General features: G+C 37.5%; 1 protein-coding gene across 3 annotated transcripts in view; it reads right to left on the bottom strand.

Moving 5' to 3' along the window:
• The window catches only part of Cntn3 (contactin 3), a 327,478-nt gene that overhangs the window by 11,558 nt on the left and 295,143 nt on the right, over positions 1-20,777 (bottom strand). For all 3 annotated transcript variants that reach the window (XM_074044252.1, XM_074044253.1, XM_074044254.1), the window contains exons 15-20: positions 20,434-20,592; positions 20,184-20,333; positions 18,431-18,501; positions 15,652-15,886; positions 13,321-13,436; positions 3,033-3,219 (exon numbers count right to left, since the gene is read on the bottom strand). In XM_074044252.1, coding sequence (XP_073900353.1) covers positions 3,033-3,219; positions 13,321-13,436; positions 15,652-15,886; positions 18,431-18,501; positions 20,184-20,333; positions 20,434-20,592 — 918 coding nt within the window. The remainder of the gene's footprint in view (positions 1-3,032; positions 3,220-13,320; positions 13,437-15,651; positions 15,887-18,430; positions 18,502-20,183; positions 20,334-20,433; positions 20,593-20,777) is intronic.

A 20,777-nucleotide genomic window follows, 5' to 3' on the forward strand; every position in this document is an offset into this window, starting at 1 on the left:
TTTGAAAATGCACAAGTATTTGGATATCAAAAATTAAGTGTTTAATGGAAGCTAAAGTACTTTGCTTGAGAATCCTTGTGTCATTTTACATTAATCAGAAATATCACTCCGATTCTTTATTGACATAAAGCTTTGCATACAGAATTCCATGATTATGAGGACACTACACTTGCACACTTTATGCAAGATGGGAAAAGGCTGCAGCCTGGATTGTGAATTCACAGTGTGCAGTCCAGAGGAAGTACATTTGATTAATAATAGTACTTCGAGCTGGCTTGCTTCTTTAGGTTTCATTTATCCATTCAGCCAGCTATTCAGCATTTATCCAGAGGCTGCCATATGCTAAATTTGGGCCGGGCACTGGGCCTGGGTGAATATAGCAGCGAGAGATGCTCTGTCAAGTTTACAAACCAGAGGCTAAAACAGATAGCAAGCAAGTAATCAAAAATGTTATCTTAGTTCTTTACCCCTGAGGCATACGGATCAGTCTCTTCAAATGATAATCACAAGAGCCTTACCTAGACTTCTAAATAGGATTTGGAGCTAAAGTACATCAAAGGTTAGGATGGTTATTAAAAGCTACCAGTAATAATATTATAAATAGCTTTAAAAGATTCTGTTTTACTTCTATTTTTGTATGGGCTTGAAAATTTGTTGACATAAAATTTAAAAATGAACACATGCTCCTTTATTTTAAGATGACAAGGCATTTTAATTATCTGTGTGAACTTCCCACCCAACGTAGAAAATTTCTCCTTAATAACATGTACAGAGCAACTTAATATGCATAGTCCAGGTGAATTTAGGCAATAGAAGTACATTATCTTCAAGAGATGTTACTCAGTTGTTGAAACAACTATAGTTCTGTCAGCATCAAATTCCTGCCTATTTTTGAACACCTTATCTAGTCACTAAGTACAGAGCAAAATCACAATAAATACTGGTGTTAAATGAGTTGTGAATATTCTAATTATATGGTTGAAAGAGAGGATAACAGTGGTGCAGACGAAGTCTGTCTTTGGATGACTATAATGTTCCTCACTTTTCCATCTCTGCAAAATTAAATAACCTTCATGTGCCTCAGCCTTTTCATCTCTAAAGTGAAGATGCTAATAGCTTCCAAGTCATGGCGTTGCTGTGAGAATTAAGAATCGATACATGAAAAGTGCTTAGGACCATAACTGGAAATTGCTCACTAAGTGTTAGCCATTAATACCATAATTACCATCATCATTGTTATGAGCAAATCTCTACTTTGGACTGGGTATTTATAAATTATAAAAGGGTTTTGCTTCTTTTTAAAATTTTATTTCACTCATTGCACATTATCATTCTAGTCCCACTAACTTATAATCAGTCTCTTCTGTGTTCTCAGTTCACTAAGTTCTTCACTGATGCCACCATAATGTCACACTGTCTTTTACAATCATGTTTTCTAGTGAGTAATTATAGTCAGACTGTGATTATTAAAAAAGAGGAAAGAGCCAAATAAATTTGTTTGCATATAGTTTTTGCAATCAGAATTTTTGATTGATGCTGTGCTTTCAACTTATAATGATCTATACTTAAGACTTTCAAAATTGCTACCAAGAGAGCCAAATATATTTAGTGAAAAGTTGAAAATATAGAGCATTTTTAGTTAATGTACTATCAGAGCAACGTACTACATGATCTAACAGCAACTACTGTGTTATGCATAAGAGTTTGGGTCAGACTTCCCCTAATAATTAGGTAAGGATAATGTTAAATCCTCCCATTTGTTGGTTGCTTAAAAATAGTTGCTACTAAGGGATTAAAATGTTTTGTTGCTAAACTGTTGCTCTGCAACGCTCATTATGCTAACAAGTTGTGAGTCACACATTTTTTTCTATACATAATACAAAGATAAACACCCAAACTTCCCAATTAAAGTCACACTGGTTAATTAATGTCTAGGGTAGTAGGATTATGTTTTATAGGTGAACTATCAGTTACGATGCTAGCCCATCATATTCAACTTTTAGCCAACATGTGTATACTTTCAAGTAAAGTTGGAGATGATACATGCAAACACAAATTCATTAATGTGATTAGAAACTAAGCATGCTTGTCTCATTCCTACACTAAGCCAGTTAATCACACATATTTACTGAAATGAATTTTCAAAATAATTTAAGAAAACAATTACCAGCAATCAAAAATACCAACGTGCTAAAGTTACCTTATTTCATCATTCCCCATTCTTCCATGAAATATTTGGGACATGGATATTCTCAGTCACTTTTAGCTGTGATGATGAGCATGACAACAGCAACTCAAATGGGTTGCATTGTGAGAAAGTAGCAATGCAAAGCAATGATTAATATGCATCATGCTATCAGTTTAACTGATATATTTGTAGGATGTTATGAACATAAATCACTGACTTCCTTGTAGGCTAAGTTAATTATAATTCAACAATAGAGCTTGTGAATTTACCTGTGAATACAGAGCTAATAAAAACTCAGAAGCTTTGAAGGCAATATTGACATCCCTGGATAGATATTTTAAAGTATCAATATATTCATGTGGACCTTATCTTTTGATAGCAACTTTTTAATATATTATGACTACATAATAATGATAATATATTAACATATCATCTAATATATTATCATCTTTTGAACAATGTGAGAAAGAAAAGAAAGGGGAAAAATAAGAGAAGAAAACATGTCCCTAATTCTTTGGTGTTGTTTTTAACTTATGCTTATCAAAAACCCCTAACATTTGGGGAACTAAAAATCCATAAAAGTAAACCTAACCAAACTAATCATATTTTAAAGAAGACTGGATAGATTTAACTTAACACCCCACACTAAGAATTTTAGAAATATGCACATTCATTTTCACATGGAGGATCCACCCAAAGATTTAGGGATATCATGCAGATATTGATACAAAGGGCCCTGGGCTTATAAGAGTTTTGAGCTAGGCTTATATTTAAAATGATAAAGGAGGTTATCATTTTAAATACAAGTTATTTTCTTTGACATTCAAAAATGGAATGTACATACGGGTTTTCTTGGTAGTTGCATTAACTGTGACACTAAAGGGACCAGCACCCGCGCTGTTGTAAGCCCGGACAGACGTGTAATAGGCCAGGTTGCTCTTCAGACCCCGGAGCCTGGCTGATGTCTCATTTCCTGCCACTTTCATTTTGCTTGATGATTCTTCTTCTCCTCCATTATTCCAGTACCGCACCTGGTGGATGGCAGACATAAAACATGCACACGCTGAACAAAATACAGCCTTTTTCAAAATTCAGGGATTTTCATTAAAATGGGTACTGCAATTTATTTTTCTGCTTATTCAACAAATATTTCCAGAGGACCTATTACTACATTGGGTTCTGTGTCATGGCAGTGAACATACATAAAAGGGATACTAGAAGGAGATGAATAACATAAAAATGAAGCAGATAAATCTAGAGAGCTGAGTATGACCAAAATATAGGATTGTAAGTGGAAGAATGAAGGGGAAACGTATGAATCTAACAAGGCGAGCTGCTATCCCTTCTCAATCCTTTACCAGCCTAGCCAAGCTCAAGTTCAGAATGCTGGCATCTATGCATAAACTCCATGGGACAGTGGAGGGCTGTCCATAAGTGAACTGTCAGAAAAGAAGATCAATAGAAAGCCAACTGGCTACTGGATTATCCAACAGTGACGGCCAAACATCAAGAAGTTCACCTGCGCATTCAGAGCTGAAGCTGAGAGACAGAAGTGAGTTAAGTTAGTTCATTTCAAATATAAATGTATAGTACAGTATTTCATTATTTTCTACTGTGCAAAGTCATTTAGACTTAGTTTAAAGGTATGTACATAAATGGTATAAAATATAAAAATAAGTTAATGACAGTACTTGGTAGAGAGACATAAGGTAGGAAAAGTAGGATAGAAATGCTTCTTAACTGCTTCACCCCCCAATCTGTGCTATAAAAATTTGCCATGCTTTATTAGAAAGTTTGGATTTTTCATAAAAGAACAAACCAAAATCAACAAAGACAAAACACACAATGACTAGCTTATGCAAAGTACAACTAGTCATTACCATTTGATCATATAAAGCGAGAGCCATACAGTAAACATGAATGTGTAGAGCAGACTGGGTACTTACTAAAAGAACAGGCATATTTTGTGCTTTTGTAAGAAAGACTCTCCTGTCTTTCTTGCAGTACATGGCCTTCATTTTTCTACTCTTGATAGCAAAATATGAAAATTGGAAACAATTTTTATAACTTAAACAAATAAATGTTAGTTTGAACACAATAAAACTGGCAACTGAACTTCAGTACTCAGAATTCTGAAGACCTGAAGACTTGGGGGACCAGCACAAGCTATACTGCAAAAGTTCTTCTTAAACATGGAGCTCCTATTTAGCTCTTCCTGACTAGGGGAAGGCAGACGTGGTATTCACAGATCATATGTTTTGTTTTGTTTGTTAAGGAAGGAAAACTAATTCTCATGTGAAATGCTCCAAATGTGGGGTTGCCTCATTTTTTTAAATACACTATATAGATAAAATAAAATGTGTTTATGGGCTAGATAGGATAATTAGTTACAGTACTTGGGGGAAAATACATTAGTAATTGCTTTTTTTTAAATAAGCAACCATAAAATTGTCTCTTAAAACAACAGTGTGATGTACCTCTCAGCTTTTTCAATAATGGTCACAAGTCAGCAAAGTAAATCTTGTACTAGTTTTTGTAACAATCTCAAAAGGAGGATATTTACCCAAACAATTAGAACTGAAGGTGATACATGGCTTACTGTATAAAGGCACAAAGCAACCTCTTAGTAGGCGCTAAAAACTTGTATACATCCTAAACGCACCAACGTTATACACTGTATGTATCGATATGTTTAGATAACTCCAAATGATATTTTCCCTGTCCAGGAGAGTACTGTCTAGTTATTTACTAAGAATGACATAAAATCAATAATTATAATAAAATGTTATAGACAGCCTGAAAACTTGTAGCCCGGGATATATCTTAGATTGTAGAAAATCATATAAATCCAAGCTATAATAGTCCTCACTTGATAGATAGGAGAGCAGAGGACATAGGAGAGAGATGGAGGAATTAGGTAATTCTATCAAGATCATCCTGTCTAGGTTTTGGTCTCTTGTTAGTTTCTAATCCATGAGCCATTCTTTTTATGATATATAAAATTGTTGCAATATGAGCTGCATAAGAGAACATTTCTTAGGAGATGGATTTAAAGAAGAAATAAAAATAATTCATAATTGGCATGCAAAATCTCTTTTTATAAATCCATTTATACAAAATACTTGAAAGTTCTCGATAGCACTGTGTTTTAAAGTACTTTAGCCACGTATTAGGAGGAGAGAGAGTTATTTTTAGATCTTAGTTGCTGAGAGGTATTAAAAATATTTAGACACAGAGAAAATATGTGCTGAATTTGAAAATGATACTTGTTAGTGAAAGTTGATTATGTCATCTTCTGAAATAGCTTTAGTAAAAAAGTTGCATAAATATATAGATAACTAAAACATAAGGAAACAAAGCAGTGCCATTAATATTGCTAACTTTCTGCAAGTATTCCACAATGTTCTATAAAATTTTGCTTAAAAATGTTTAAATAGGGCCAGATCATTTTCAATAAGGTTGACAAAAAGTAATAAAAATGAAGAGCATCCCAGTTTTCCTTTCAGTTGTGTTCTGGATTTAAATATTAAAACTATTCCAACTGAGAGAAGAGATTATCTCTTTGCCAATTTGGATTTTATAGTCACAACCACAGCAGAAGAATAGAGAAGGAACTTACTTTAGGAATGTAATTGTGCAGAAAAGTGCACATGAAGGTGACATCCACACAAGATGAGCAAAGAGGCAGGCATTACAAAATCTACGAAGAAGTCTGCTAACAAGAAAGTCAGCAGACTGACCAATGGAAGACCAGCTACAATGCACTGATATGAAATGGATTTTAAAATTCTTATATTTGAAATATCCAAGTTTACTTTTAAAAAGGGATTGAATTCATTACAAAAGAGTAGGAGGTAAAAAAATGCTCAGGCACATTTGAAAAATAACCAGCAGAACTCTTAGACCTGAGAAGTATAATTATTTTAAAAAGCATTTTTAAGAACTAAGCTGAAGAGTGAAGTAATTAGCCCAGACCAAATGTCCAGAGAAAGAAATAAAAATTTTGAAAGCAACTTAGACACAGAAGAGAGAATGAAAAGTTCCAACCAGAGCTTCTGAAGGAGAAATGAAGGAAAAAGCGACATTCAAAGGGAAAATGGATGAGAATTCTTCAAAACTGTAGAAACACATGCTTTTCATGTTGTAAATCAACTCTGAGTTTAGCAAAGGAAAAAAATGAAAGAAAAAACACCTCGAAAGAGAGGCAATTAAGATTGAATGTGGTTATTAGCCATTTTTCATCACTGGACATCTGATCCCTGTAACAGTCCTGAGCCACTGTATTTTGGTTTGCTAGTGTGGAGGTGACCTGGGAAGGGAATTCACTGAATTTATAAGCACAGAAGATAGTGGGAAGGGAGAATGTTAAGGCAGACTCACACACCTGAGGCAGGGGCTCTTCTGTCCTGGTCACAGTGAGAGCTCAACTGTCGACAGCAAAGCCTGCACATACAGGTATCCTCTCTTATTCTCACACTCTGCAGCTTCAGTTACCCTCAAGTTGACTGTGGGTAACTGACTATGGGGAGAGAGGAAGGGAGAGAGGGAGACCCCCATATGCATATAACTCTTCCTGCAATATGTTGTCATAATTATCCCATTTAATTATTGTTGTGAATCTCTTAGTACCTAACCTCTTAGTGACTAATTTATAAAATATACTTTAATATCCAGGGGTTAGGCATCCATTGGGAGGGTCATGAAACATATCCACAACAGATGGGGGGATGGTGCATTAAACATCCAATATTTTTGAGTTGTTAAATGACTTCAATAAACAATAAACATAGTGTAAAAAAATCCTTCCTACTGCATATTTATCAAGCTAGGTATTTCAGTCCTAATATCTTATGCATCTATGAAACATTGGTACTTCAATTTCCTGATGAGAAAATACAATTTTTTTTCTTCTGAATCATACGACCATTTCACAAGTCAATTTATTTTTATCTGAGTAAGTAAGCCAAACAAAGTTGAACAGTATCAGGAGTAAAAATGGTATCTCTGTTTCTGCAAGTAATTTGGTTATGCCCAAAACTAATGTTTTTTTTTCCTGTGAGGAGTCCTTAATATCACAGCAGCAGACATTTCACTTAATTTAAAAGTAAAATGATATCCAGTTTATAAAATACCCTATTGAAAAATATTACCTTTTCTTAGTCATTAAGGAATAGGATACTCTTCTAATAGTCTAAAATATTTATGTGTATACATATAAATTTTCAGAGCAATGAATATTTTTACTTAGTTGTTAGACTGGATATAGTAAAATCACAGAAACCTTTAGAAAACGCATTCAAGTCTTTTAGGAAAAGTCTGGGTCTATCTTCTATTCTCAGCCCTGGGAGAATCACCTGTTTGACCCACACATTAGACTAATGTCCTTCACTGCTGGCTTCTCATTGGATTTAACCAATAGGAGGCAGTTAGTTGGAGGATAGGAGCAAAAAGAACATGGAGTATTTATTCCCCTGCAATCCCTCAATGCTGAGCCATCCATTGGTCAGGACGATCTAGCAAGGAACACAGCCTTACTTGGGCATTGAGCAGTCATCCCCATAGCTCTACTGGTGAAAGCCATGTCTGCACACACGGAAGTGTCACTTTACACTGTGCCCATGTGGGAGGTCACTGAAACTACTCTCCCAGAAGAACCAACTCTTCCACCCACTACAAAAATAGACATGTGAATGCATTTTGCTTGCCTAATATTAATGCAAATATGTCTTGATTATATATATCTAATTTTCCTATGTTCACTCAACTCATGCTGGAGTGAAGTGAATTCCCTGCTTGATAGCTTGAATAAAACTCAAGGCATACGCTTTTTCTTCCAGTGGAATTTTCATGTTCTCAAGAAAAAAGGTAGTTAAATGTTTGACATCTTTTTTCATCCTAATGAAAATATTAGCAACTAAATCATTCTGTACAGCTGTTTGGAACAGGAGGCTGGATGAAGGCATCAAAGAAATTTTATTTAGGCACTGTGTTACATTACATCACTATGTTCCTCTGCCAAACTTAAAAAAAAAATCTATGAGATTCTCCCCCAAATGCTACTCTGTATTATTTCACAAGTATAGACTTGTTTCAATCACTTATCAAAGTTGTTCTCCAAGCTTTATTCTTCCTTTTAATTTTAACTTATTATTAACATGTATCAGTTCCACATATTTATGTGGTACTGTGTGACATTTCAATGACGATATATATCACCTATTGATCAAATCAGGGCAGTTAGCATTACCATTTCCTTATAATTTCTTTTTATTTGGTGCCTTTAGGCCCCTCTTTTCAAGTTGATTAAAATATATAGTAGGCTATTATGAATTATAGTGTATTCTTTGAAAATACAAAATGACTTTAAAGAAATAGACAGTCTATACTATGTGAGACCTGTGGAGTTTGGTTCTTCCGGCACCCACTCTCCCTGAACTTAAAGTCTTCTTACTTCTCTTTACTATGCCTGCCTCTCTGTTCCTACCCAAAAGGGCACCAGAAAAGATCTGAGCCTGAGTGTAACGACTTAGGAGATGAAATAAATTGGAGCCCAGGGAAATGAGCTCCTCAACTACTGCTTGGTCAAATCAGAAAGAAAATTAGTCTCGATGCTAATGATGATGTGTGCACAGCATGCTTCGTGGCACCTGATCAACTCTTACTGAGATGAGAGAAAGGCAGGAGCCATTAACAATTTTAAAGATGAACTGGGGAAACTACATCCCAGAAAGTTAGCCATACGACTGATAATTAAATACTCTGCTAAGTCATGTACTTGTCCAAGTTAATTTTTAACTCATTGCTGAAACTCAGGAAAGACATATTTTTATCTTGGTAACATCACACAAATTACTTCTTAAGACTTTCCCAATTAATATAACTTTCTCTTGTTTGTTTTCTTTTTCTTCATACAATGCCAAGAATCTAGGGAAATGAGTTGTTTTCAATTACTATTGCTACCTTTGTTTATTCTGTTTGCTACTTTTTATAGAAATAAACAAGAGGCAATGAATTTCAACTTGTAGTTAATACCAAGAAAAGTCTCCTTTTATCAGCATTCTTATCTTTTGCCTCCCACCGCAATAGCAACAACAACAGCCATTGGATCCACACACTGGGATTGGACTATTCCTATATTAATTCCTAGGTTTTCCATTTTTTTCTTTCAATGAAATCTCACCCCAAAGCCCAATATTCAAACCAGAGAAAGTAGAAGCTTCAAGTCTCTTTGGACCATTTTGACAAAGGCTGTTTTATTACATTTAATTCTCAAACGAGGCTATGAGTTATTGATTACTATTATCTCTATTTTAACTGAGCCTTGGAGAGCTTTCATAACTTGCTCAAGGACATGCAGCACTGAGAATGCAAAGCCAAAACCGCTCTGATTTAATCAACACATATTTTTTGCATGCTGCCCGTATGCCAGATACCACTCTGGGCACCTGGGGAATATTTGTAAATAAATAGGCAGCATTTTTTGTCCCTTGTGAAGCTTATATTCTAACCTAGTAGATTTGAATGCTGGTTTGTCCAATTTTAAAATGGTATGGATTTAACTAGATGCTATTATGACTCTACCATGGTTCTTTGAGTTTTCTGTCTTTCAATCAAACTCTTTTCTGACATGATCAAAAGTGGTGTAATTTTGCTTTCATATAGAATGTCACTATTTGAATGACTCCTTATATTCTGAATTTACATATTCAGAAGTGGAGATACTTGCTTCCATGTTATCCAACAACTAGCACTGCTAACTCTCCACTGATATTTATAAGCCCATAAGTCTACTTCTAAATATTCTTCCATTGATTTCTCTAACTATTTCACGAGGTACAACTAGGATGGATATTAGGATCCTGTCATGTGGCTCATAGAGGGCAAAGGCTTTCATGGTGAGTGTGCACCTCAGTCTCCTATTTGAGGAGTCTCAAATGTGTCAATTTATTTTCTTTAAACAAATTTGATTTCACATCGAATCCCATATCCTGCTTAGTTAATAGAAAATTCAACTATGGTCACTACAGGGGTTCCCTTCTCAAAGCCTTGACAAGGTAACTTCTTATGATATTTGATTTGATCCCATTATTTCTAGCAGTTCAGGCTATTCTTACTGAATTGGAAATCGCCGACGAATGGGAAGCACGGTTTCTCCGTTCTATGTTCTTGCCATCAACCTGGACACTTCCTACAGAAGATGAGGGTCCAGAAGATTTTGTAAGCCTCAGAACTTTATTTCCTCCAGGTAATCCAAAACTTTGTTTTTTCCTCAGTTACATTTTCTCTCTTCTCCTTCTCCAAGACACATAGGATGATCTCTTTTAAGTTCCTGAACTTTGGAAATAAACCTAGGAAGGGAAGTATGTTTCAAGCAACTCTTCTTGATAGCCTTCCACAAGCTTCCTTGAAGGGAGGTGGCTATAATTGAGGATTTGCTTGAGATTATTTGCTGGGGTGAAATAGATAAATTAGTATCTCAAAAATTCTTTGGAGGCATGATTTCCACCAACTGGTTGCTTATTATGATGAGCTGTAAATTGTGAGAAACACATTACCAATCTCATCTCATTTGATTCTCTTAAAATCCTACTGTTCCATCCTGCAAGTGAGGAAAATGAGATGAACGGAGCTTTTGTAACTTCTCCAACACAGTGTAAATGGCAGAATTGGGATTTGCTCTGGAACTGGCCTCAAGGCTCTGCCTTACAAGTTGTGTTCATGCTTCCATCCCACTTAGCTTCAGTGTCAATGTTCCTGCCAGTTTTCTCACCAGTGGCTAGCTGCTGTTGGCACCTCATTATAGTACATGACTTTCACCCACTGTCATAGAAACAGGTGACTGTACCATCCCACACTTCTCAGTTTCCTTTAAGATGCTGACCACATTGCTTTGTTGTACTTATGTGGTGTCTTACTTCTTCTTTCCCACTTCTCTTTCTTTAAGTCTGGATGAATCTGTTTCTAATTAGGTCTCTGGTGAGATCTGTGTTTCTTACATTTAAATATGCACAATGATGTTTCCTTATGGATACTTTCAAAAAATATGCATTACCAAGAGAACATAGGTGTTGTAAAGTCATGGTGAGCACTGGGAGCTTGCTTTAAATGATAAATTTAGGTAATCCTGGGGAGGATGCCCATGGTCTATATTTGGAACATCATTGCTCTGGTACCTTTTTCTATTTCATGTGTTAATACTTGTTCAGTTTGGTTGCAAGGAACAGAAACTCTCAAAGTTGTTGAAATATAAAGAGAATTTACTGAGAAGAAGGGCAAAGTAATATTGTAAGAAAAGAGTTCAACCAGACCATTTGACAATTGGGCAATTGTCAAAAAAGCTCTTCTCTTTTATTCTCTTTAAGTTCCCAAGAGCCTTTGTTTACTTCTTGCTTTAGGGTGACAAGGGAGCACATCTTCTCAATTTCATCTCTACAGTCCAGCTTTTTCCTGATTTCCTATGGCCGCAGCTTGAGAAGTATGAACTGAGCCACATGCCACACTATGATGACATTTTATCTCATTATACTCACTAACAACAATCACTATACTGCTTACTTAAATATCACAAATAAGAATCTTACTGTTTCTACTTATCTGTTTAGAGATCAGTTGCCTCTAATCAAGTTGCCACAATCATTTGTAGTTGTTTTGGTAACTGGAAAAAGATGTGGTCATGTGAAGGAAATGTGCCTACGTAAGCCTGCCAAAATCAGGAGTTATGCACATGAGTGGAGTTTCCTATGAAGACAGCTGGGGGTGGGATGAAATCCTAGAATATTATTCCTATTATTATGTCCTACAATATTATTATTGGATAGTATCTTAAAACTTTATTTCATCTCATCAATTCTTAGCTATACTGCCCCTTACTAATATGTGGCTTGGTTCAAATGATTCTTCTTAGTATTCTATGTGCCATGTGTGTCTTGGTCTTATTGTGCATCATTGGCATCACTGCTGTCCAATGGAACCACGTTTTGCAGGCAGACTCTTCTCCTTTACTCACTGAACATGCCATGCTCAATCTGGGATGTTTTTGGTACCTCCATATTTACCTACTTTTCCTGTAGAGTTATGGTTAAGCGTTACTACCCTATCAAGTCTATCAAGATGGCTCACCCTTCTTATCCACCCAAATATTTCTTGTGTGGGTGACCTACTTTGACCTTCACTGCATTTAGTCCTAGGTTATCCTCTCTTTCAGCTATTTCATCTTATTTCTTCAAATGCACAGGTTTTGGGAATCAAGAATTATGTTATAGGCAGCGAGTTTCTCTGTAATCTACAAGAGAATCTTAGAAAGTAAACAAGGCCACTGAGGAAATAATCATGCTGGAGGAGCATGATTTCCTACTGACATACTGTCCTATAAACTTGATACTGCAGTTTAGTCTCACCATTATTTTTCAGTCAACCCCTCTAAAACATGTGGCTCATAGCAATGCTTGACTTCTTTTCATAGTCATTGTTTGTTCCTTTTCCATGTCCACTAAAGTTATTTTCATTCAACATGCTTAGTCAAATTCCAGTGATAATCGGATGGGGCAATATGGGGCAATAAAGACAGAATTCATCTAAGATGTCATTTTTATGAAGATTTTTAAATGAAAGGAGACAAGGCACATGGTGCCATGGTTAATTTTCATTGTCAACTCCACTGGATTGAGAGATGTCCAGAAGATTAGTAAAGCACACCACACCTCAGTGTGTCTGTGAGGACATTTTCAGGGACAATCATGAGGTCTTTGACCTACTCAGTAGTTAATCCACTGTTATACTCAAAATTTAAACAGACTGAGAGGTGGTAGAACTGTGGAAAGTGGCCCTACTTGGAGGAAGTAGATCACTGGAATTATTTTGGTCCTGGCTCTTTCCTACTACTCCTCTTTTCTTTCTAATTGCCATGAGATAAATAGCTTTCTTCTGCCATGCCCTTCCTCCACGATGTTTCTGCTTTGGCATGGATCTAAAAGTAACAGAGCCAACTGACCATGGACTGAGACCTCTGAAATCATCAGTGAAAACAAATCTTTCCTCCTGGAAATTGTTTATATCAGATATTTTGTCACAGTGACAAAAAGTCTAACACATATAGTAATATGCAAACACAAGTAAATTTTGAAGGAAACTACCTCATAGCCAAGTAAATGTCCATTGCTCAACTTCCAGGGAATGGTATTCCATGAAACTTCAATTTCTGAAGACGACAGGCTATGGGCAGAGACTTGAGATGGAGCTACCGTAGGCTCTGTTTAGAAACAGAAATTGAAATATGATGAAAATTTTGGCAGTTAATTAAAAATCCTTTTAAAAGTTTTATTTTGTAACAAAGCATTTTAGTATATGGGAAAATTTCATATTTTTCCTGTAAAAATATTTGAAAGCGTGCACCATGTCTTGAAAATATAGAGACTGGTATATAGCTTAGGAAGCTCTAAAGCTGTCCTCGCTTAGTAGCCATAGCAACCTGTTCTTTCCTCCCTCTACTTCTTTCTTGCTATCTTCCTTTCCTATATCCTTTTGTTTTCTTCACCCTGTCTCTCTTCCATTCCCCTTCATCCCACAGCAGGTGCTTGAGAACTCCTGTGCTCACAAATGGTACTGACTTCTGTGTTGCCAAACAAAGGTCAAGTAAAGTTTACTTACTCAAAAGCATGAAGCAAATACCTTCTCTTGGTTGGGTCCACAGAAGGAACAAGTTTATATTAGATGGATGGCAGCCACTTTTTAGGAAGAGTAGGTAGATATGCCCATGGTATTACTTAGTAAGAACATATGCTTTGTAATAAACACTCTTGAGTTTCATTGGGCTAACAGTGACTCTACACTCTCGAGACATGGCTTCAAGAAGGAATCCTTCTTCCCTATCTATTTCAAGTGATCCTGTTTCCTAGCAGGATCCTGCTCCTTAGCGTGGTTTTAGGATGAACCTAGTAGATTTTCTCTCTGGAGAATCTGAACCTTGGTTTGGAGAGATAAGGAGTACTTTGGGGGCAATCAATCCAGTGCTGGCACTGAAGAGGAGAAAATCATTTTCTGAGCCTCAGAGCTCCTCTGATTAGGGTTCTTCATGAGGTTTGCCTTTTAACCCCATTTCATTCCCTGAGAGGTCCTAGCATATTTCTAAATTATTTCTTAGGCAGGCTGACTTCACTTCTGATGTTTGAACAAAAAGTCCTTTGCTAACTTCACTAGTGGGGGCAGGAATAGTAACAGGAAAAAGCAAGTGAGGGAAGCAAGAATGGGTTAAAGTTGTGACTGTCTCTTCCCTCTTGCTGCCAGTCTTCAGGTCCTAGAAGTGTAGAAAAACTCCCTGGTTCTGTGAATCACTTCCTAGACCCCTGACCTGCCTTTGTAATTACTGGTAGCTTTTAGAAATGGGTCTGATTATGAATATAAGACAATTTCTTTTTCAAACACGTTTATAATAACTATTTTCATCTCTCTTACAATTCAAAGGAAAATGAGAAGTTAAGAATAGGGGTGGGGATGCTAAGAAAAACTGATTCTACTTCTAATTTTTAGCAAATACAACTATGAACCACTTTTGACAATTTACTGCCAGGTTCTGGAGGGGAAGTATTGTGATGTTATATTTCATGAGCTCAGCATGGCCATGAGTTAAAATATTGACTCTACCACTTAGAAAATGGATTTTGACAAACTTATTCATCTCTTTCTACAATATTCCATTTTCTCATTTGTAAACGGGGAATAACAATAGTACCTACATATCGTCCTTTACTTGAAAATCCTAATTAGGTAATAGTTGGCAGATGGAAAGCATACACTACATGTTAGCTTCCACCATTTTTATCACAGAGAGCAAGAGGAGAGAGTCACTATAGAGTTGTTGTCAATCTGTAAAATAATAATTTTGTATGAGTCTCCTAAATTTGTTATTATTTTCTAAGGAAGACTTGAGAGAAAATACAGATGTCTCAATAACTGGAGCAGGTAGGAAAGAAAGGCAGAGGAATGAAACAGGCTGGGAGAGAAGTATGCATGTACCTACACGAGCTGGAACTCATTTTCCAATGGTGTACGTTCCACATCCCTTGAATGTCAAATTCTTGATGCTCAATTGCCATCATGCTAATGTCCTTTTTTTCAGGCCAGAGGAACAACTACAAAACTTTGGACCATCGTAGCTCCAAGGAACAATCTTATTCTTATACCAAGAAGAAAAATAAACTGTGGAAGGGAATATTGTCTCCTGTGCTGTAGGCTGGGACTCAGGATGTGTTCCTCAAGAACAGAGTTACATTCTTTAAGTCTCCATTAAGTCTCATACTTCAGGTACCTTATAGTTGCTTTGTACGACCTACACTGGCAATCTAACTACAACTTTGATTATTGTTGTTTCAAAAAAAAGTATCTGTGTTACAAAGACTTTCCAAATTGGTTTTTGAATACAATTGATTGATTGAGTTGAAACTAAAACATAACCCTGTTTTCCATACCTTCTTCTGCAGAGAATACTGTCATCACTGAGCTAAATGGCCCTTCACCTTTGTTATTATAAACTCCCACTTTAACTTCATATGGTGAAAATGGCACGATGCTGTCATTCCTGAAGACATATCTTGGGGCATCAGGGGATGTCACCACCGTCTGGATCCAGTTGGTAACCCCAAGAGGGCGGAAAGCAACAACATACCCAAAACCTTCACCATTTTGTAGTTCTTCAGGGACTGGCTAAAAAGGAAAGACATATTAAATCACCCTTACACACAAGAGCAAGGCAAAAATGAATAGAGCTTTCATCCTTAGCTTTTTGTAAATGTCATTAAATAGCAATCTACACTGTACTAAGTAGTTGGATTAAGAAAGCAGAAAGAGGGGACTGGGGTATAGCTCAGTGGTAGAGCACTTGCCTAGCAAGGCACTGGGTTCTATCCCAGTCACTGACAAAAAGAAAAAGGAGAAAAATACCAGTGGGGAAGTCTGATCAGCTTCATTTATCTATATAGGCATATGGATAATTAAGTAGAAAATGTCACAATTATTCATATATCTGAGCATTTTATGGACCAATTCTGTGTTTATAATAAGGTATACTTTCAGTCAAATGTGTCTGATATCTTAAGCCAAACGAAAAATGATCAGATCCCCAATGTTGACTTTATGGAAAAAATTCACATCTTGATATGATGTCTAAGTACAAAGGAGTAAAGAAAAAAAAAAGAAGTAAATACATCTTACTAAATTCAAAGTTGTATGTGGACCTATGACAAATTCTGCTAGCATTCTACCATGAGATTATAACTTTATCAACATCTTCAAATAATACAGCATTTATTACTAGTACCTTTAAACTTTAAACATGTTAATTACATATCTTTTCTAATTAGGACATAAAGCAAAGGCTGAGGAAATGGCCAGGAAAGAAACAGGGAGTCAAACACCTGCTGGAGTGTGTGACACCATCAGTGGGGTACAGAGAACTGCAGGAAAAGCTTTGAGGGCACAAGACTGAACAGCCACGAAATGACTCTCACCCCTATGTTTACCAGCCGGTAATCTTTGGAAAACTGCTTTATTACCTCTGTGCCTTAGTGTTTCATCTAAGTGTAACATCTTAGTGTTGCAGAGAGAGAATGAGAAAATTATATAGAAAATGACAGGAACAATGGTTGTCACAGAGTGAGCATTCAAAAAACGTTAGTTATTAGAGCTACTATCAGCAGCAGTACCACCACCACCATCATGAGCTCCACTGTAACCACTACCAACACCACCAAAACTAGCACAACTACTAGAAGCAGAGCCACCAGTACCAGTCCACGATCAGCATCACCATCATCATCAGTACTGGAACCACTAGAACCACCAGCACCTATTCTATCAGTTATACTATCACCACCATCAGCACCAGCACCAAAAATGCCACCAGAGCCACTATGCCACCACCATCAAGGGTATTATTACATACACCTATGTCACCAGCTCTATCACCCTGAAAACAAGCACCAATACTACTTTAACTATCAGCCCCATCAGCCCTCACCAACAACACCAGTGTCAGCATTAACACCTGTGTCACCAGTATCACCACTACTACAGCAGCAGGGTCAACATTACCACCACTGTCAACAATAGCACCAGCACCTGCACCACCAAATCCACTACCACCAGTACTGATAGTGCCACAAGCACCATTATCAGCACCATAGCACCAGTTCCAATAGCAGCATAAGCAACATTAACTCTAACACTGCCACTAGAGAACCATCATCAGTGCCACCACAAGTATCACCTGCACCAGGTGCACCAATGTCAGCACAATAAGAACCATCACCATCACCATCAGTGTCAACCGTAGCAACACCACCATCATGCACACGGCTGAACACACCAGCACCTATACTACTTATGTGTGCCACCATTAGCAGCAGCACTACAACCAGAGCCATCACCAGTCACTGCCACTAGAACAAGCAGGAGCACCACTTAGATCATCACTACCACCAATACCCACTGAACCAGAACAGCACCGTGACCGCAAGCACCACCACCAGCAGCAACACCAGTAGCACGAGTGCTAATACAGCACCCTGAGGTGTGCTGTATTACTACCAGAACTACCACCAGAACTACCACTGCCACCAGCACTACCACTACCCTCATCAGCATCCCCAGTGTTACCTCACCACCAACGCAACTGGTACTACCAGTGCTTCCAGCACCACTACCAACCTTACCACCAGCACTGTCAGTGTCACCAACACTAGTATTATCATTGCCACCAGCACTATTACCAGCACCACCAGTGCAACCAACACTACTACAAAAGCCACCAGCACAATCAGTACCAGCATCAACACTACTACCAGTGCCAACAGCATCACCCTTAAAAACATCAGCATCAGCATCAGCACTACAAGTGCTTCCACTACCAGCACTACCACCAGCCCCAGTGCCACCAGCACCGACCCTACCATCAATAGCCCTGTGAGGACCAACACTGCCAGCACCATCAACTCCACTATAACCATTAGTACCACTCCTATTGACATCACTAACAGCACTACACCACCACCGTTAGCAGCACAACTGCCAGCACCACCAGTACCCCCAGAATCGGTGCTAGCACCAGCATAAGCACTACCAGCAGCAGCACTGCCAACACTACCATCACTAGCACCATCGGCATCACCAGCACCCAGCACCACCTAGGAGGCCATGCTGACTGTGAGAGGAGCCAGGGCCCATTGAGGAAGAAACAGCCCCAATACTTACATCCCAGGTTATCACCAGTTCAGAACGGCTTCCACCTCCTCCATTGACTTCAGAAGGAGGCACTTCTGGAACTGTGTGGATCAGAGAGACAGAGAACTGTTCTTCACATAGTAATATTTATCTCAAAGACTTGATGTTACCTAATTTTAATATCTGAATAACTTCATCATTAACACATACACCCATATACCTTTGATAAGATCATCAAAATAATTCATACTTGCAGGGAATTATCAATGATTTGGTGAAGCAATCTAATAATTTCACTTACATGAAACCATAATTGAAAACTTCTCAAATCAGAGGAAAAAATAACTCAATTGAAAGATACTTTGCAACTAGTGTGAAGATTAATAAAACATGAAAAGCAATTCACTAGGGAGGACAGGAAACCAGTCTAGCATGGACATTTATCTGTGACTGTTCCAAGTGCAAATGTAAGTTAACGGTAACAGAAGAATGCTTCAGACTGGAACCTTCAGATACTGTTAGATATTCTTTATAAAACGCACACAGGCAACCCTGTGACTCAATTAGCATATAAATTCTGTGAAAGCAGGTCTTTATCATATTCGCAGCTGTATTTTCTGGGCTCATGTTAGACACTCCTTAAATACACGTTATATAAACAAGTGAAAGGAATATCAGGAAGGCACACTTCCCCTATTTCTCATAATACCTTTCATAAACATTATTTGCACCGTTCTGAGTTAAACAGCACCATTAAGATTATGGATGGCTGGATGTGGTGACTCATGCCTGCAATCCCACCTATTCAGGAGTAGAAGAGTATGGTTTGAAGGTAGCCTGGGCAAAACTGTTGGCAAGACCCCTATGTCAATAAAATAAGCCAGGTGTGGTGGAGTGCACCTGTGGTTCCAGCTACACAGGGCCCTTTGATAGATTGTACCACCTGAAAAATAAGTAAAGCAATAAAAGACTGGAGGTGTAGCTCAGATGGTAGGGCATCTACTTAGTGAGTGAGAGGCCCTGAGTTCAAATCCCAGGACTGCCAAAAATAAAAATAAATAAATAAAATTATGGAAACACACTCCATGCCTCTTATCTTGGTTTAGCTCCTAAAATAATATGCTAGCTCAATCTCTAACATCATTTTAGTTAATGTTAAGTAATTTTACCATTTTTAAAAAGGAGTCAGCTGTCTCTATAATGTGATGCTATGCATGCTATCTAATTTTGAGTTTTAATGTTAGGATATTTTTTAGAATTTTAAAAGTAGTTTTATGGTTTACATTAATAGTTGCCTCACATGGAAACTGGAAATTCTTAACACTTACTCTTTCTTAGGAAGCCAAAATGTACTATTCATCAATCACATAAGCTCATTCACTGAGCTTGGTGGCAGAATGAGATTTCCTAGCAACAGAACTCCCAAATGTCATTATCTTACCAATTTGTCAATGCTTGTTATAAATGAAAACAGTGCTTCCCCTGCTAACAGGGTAACTATGTCAGATAGTAATTATAACCTTAAGTGACAAAAACATATTCACTCAACATGCACTAATGATCATTTACAATGGACTGAACTCTTGGAAATGTCACATTACATCAGAATCACTTACATGTGTTTCTTTTGACAAATGCCATATGGTGAATCCTACTATTAGTATGGTCAGATAACTGTGATAGATTCCCTACGGCTCTAGAGACCAGAGCCCAGGGACATGGAGACACACACCCAAGGCAGTCAGATCTATTAACCCAATACTCAGAAAACAGAAACACTAACCTGCCTCTTCAGTTCTTACTTTTTCTGAGGGTAAACTGGGTTCTCCACCTCCAATTTTGTTACTGGCTACAACCCGAAATTCATATTCTACCCAGGGGTTTAACTCCACTACAGTAGCTGTGAGTGTTTTGCCATCAATGACCTCAGGCACTGCAAAGGAACAGATTAGAAGGTAAGAGTGTCTGCATGTCCTAGAAGTGATCTGAAATTCATTTATGGGAGCTGATGGCATCTGCCTCTTCCCCTTTACCTGTTGTGACAGTTTGCCAGCCCACGGAGAAGGGTGTCCTAGCCTGGACTGCATAGGATACAACTGGGCTGTGGTTATCTGTACCTTCTTTCCAAGAAAGCTGAGCTGTTGTATCTGTAATTTCATCTACCTTTACATTTTTTGGTGGTCCAGGTGAACCTAAGGAAGGGATGAATGCAAATGGTGGGCAGCAATTCCATAAATGTCATCTTCTTCTACTAAAGTGATGAGTTTCACATGATCACTTCAATACCTGCAACGAATCTCAGTTTCAAGAGCACTTAGGGAAAAAGGCCATTTATCTGGCCATAAAACTACTGCTTCTTATACATTTCTATTGTTAC

Source organism: Castor canadensis, chromosome 10 (genome assembly GCF_047511655.1).
Source record: "Castor canadensis chromosome 10, mCasCan1.hap1v2, whole genome shotgun sequence".
Taxonomy (NCBI): Eukaryota; Metazoa; Chordata; class Mammalia; order Rodentia; family Castoridae; genus Castor; species Castor canadensis.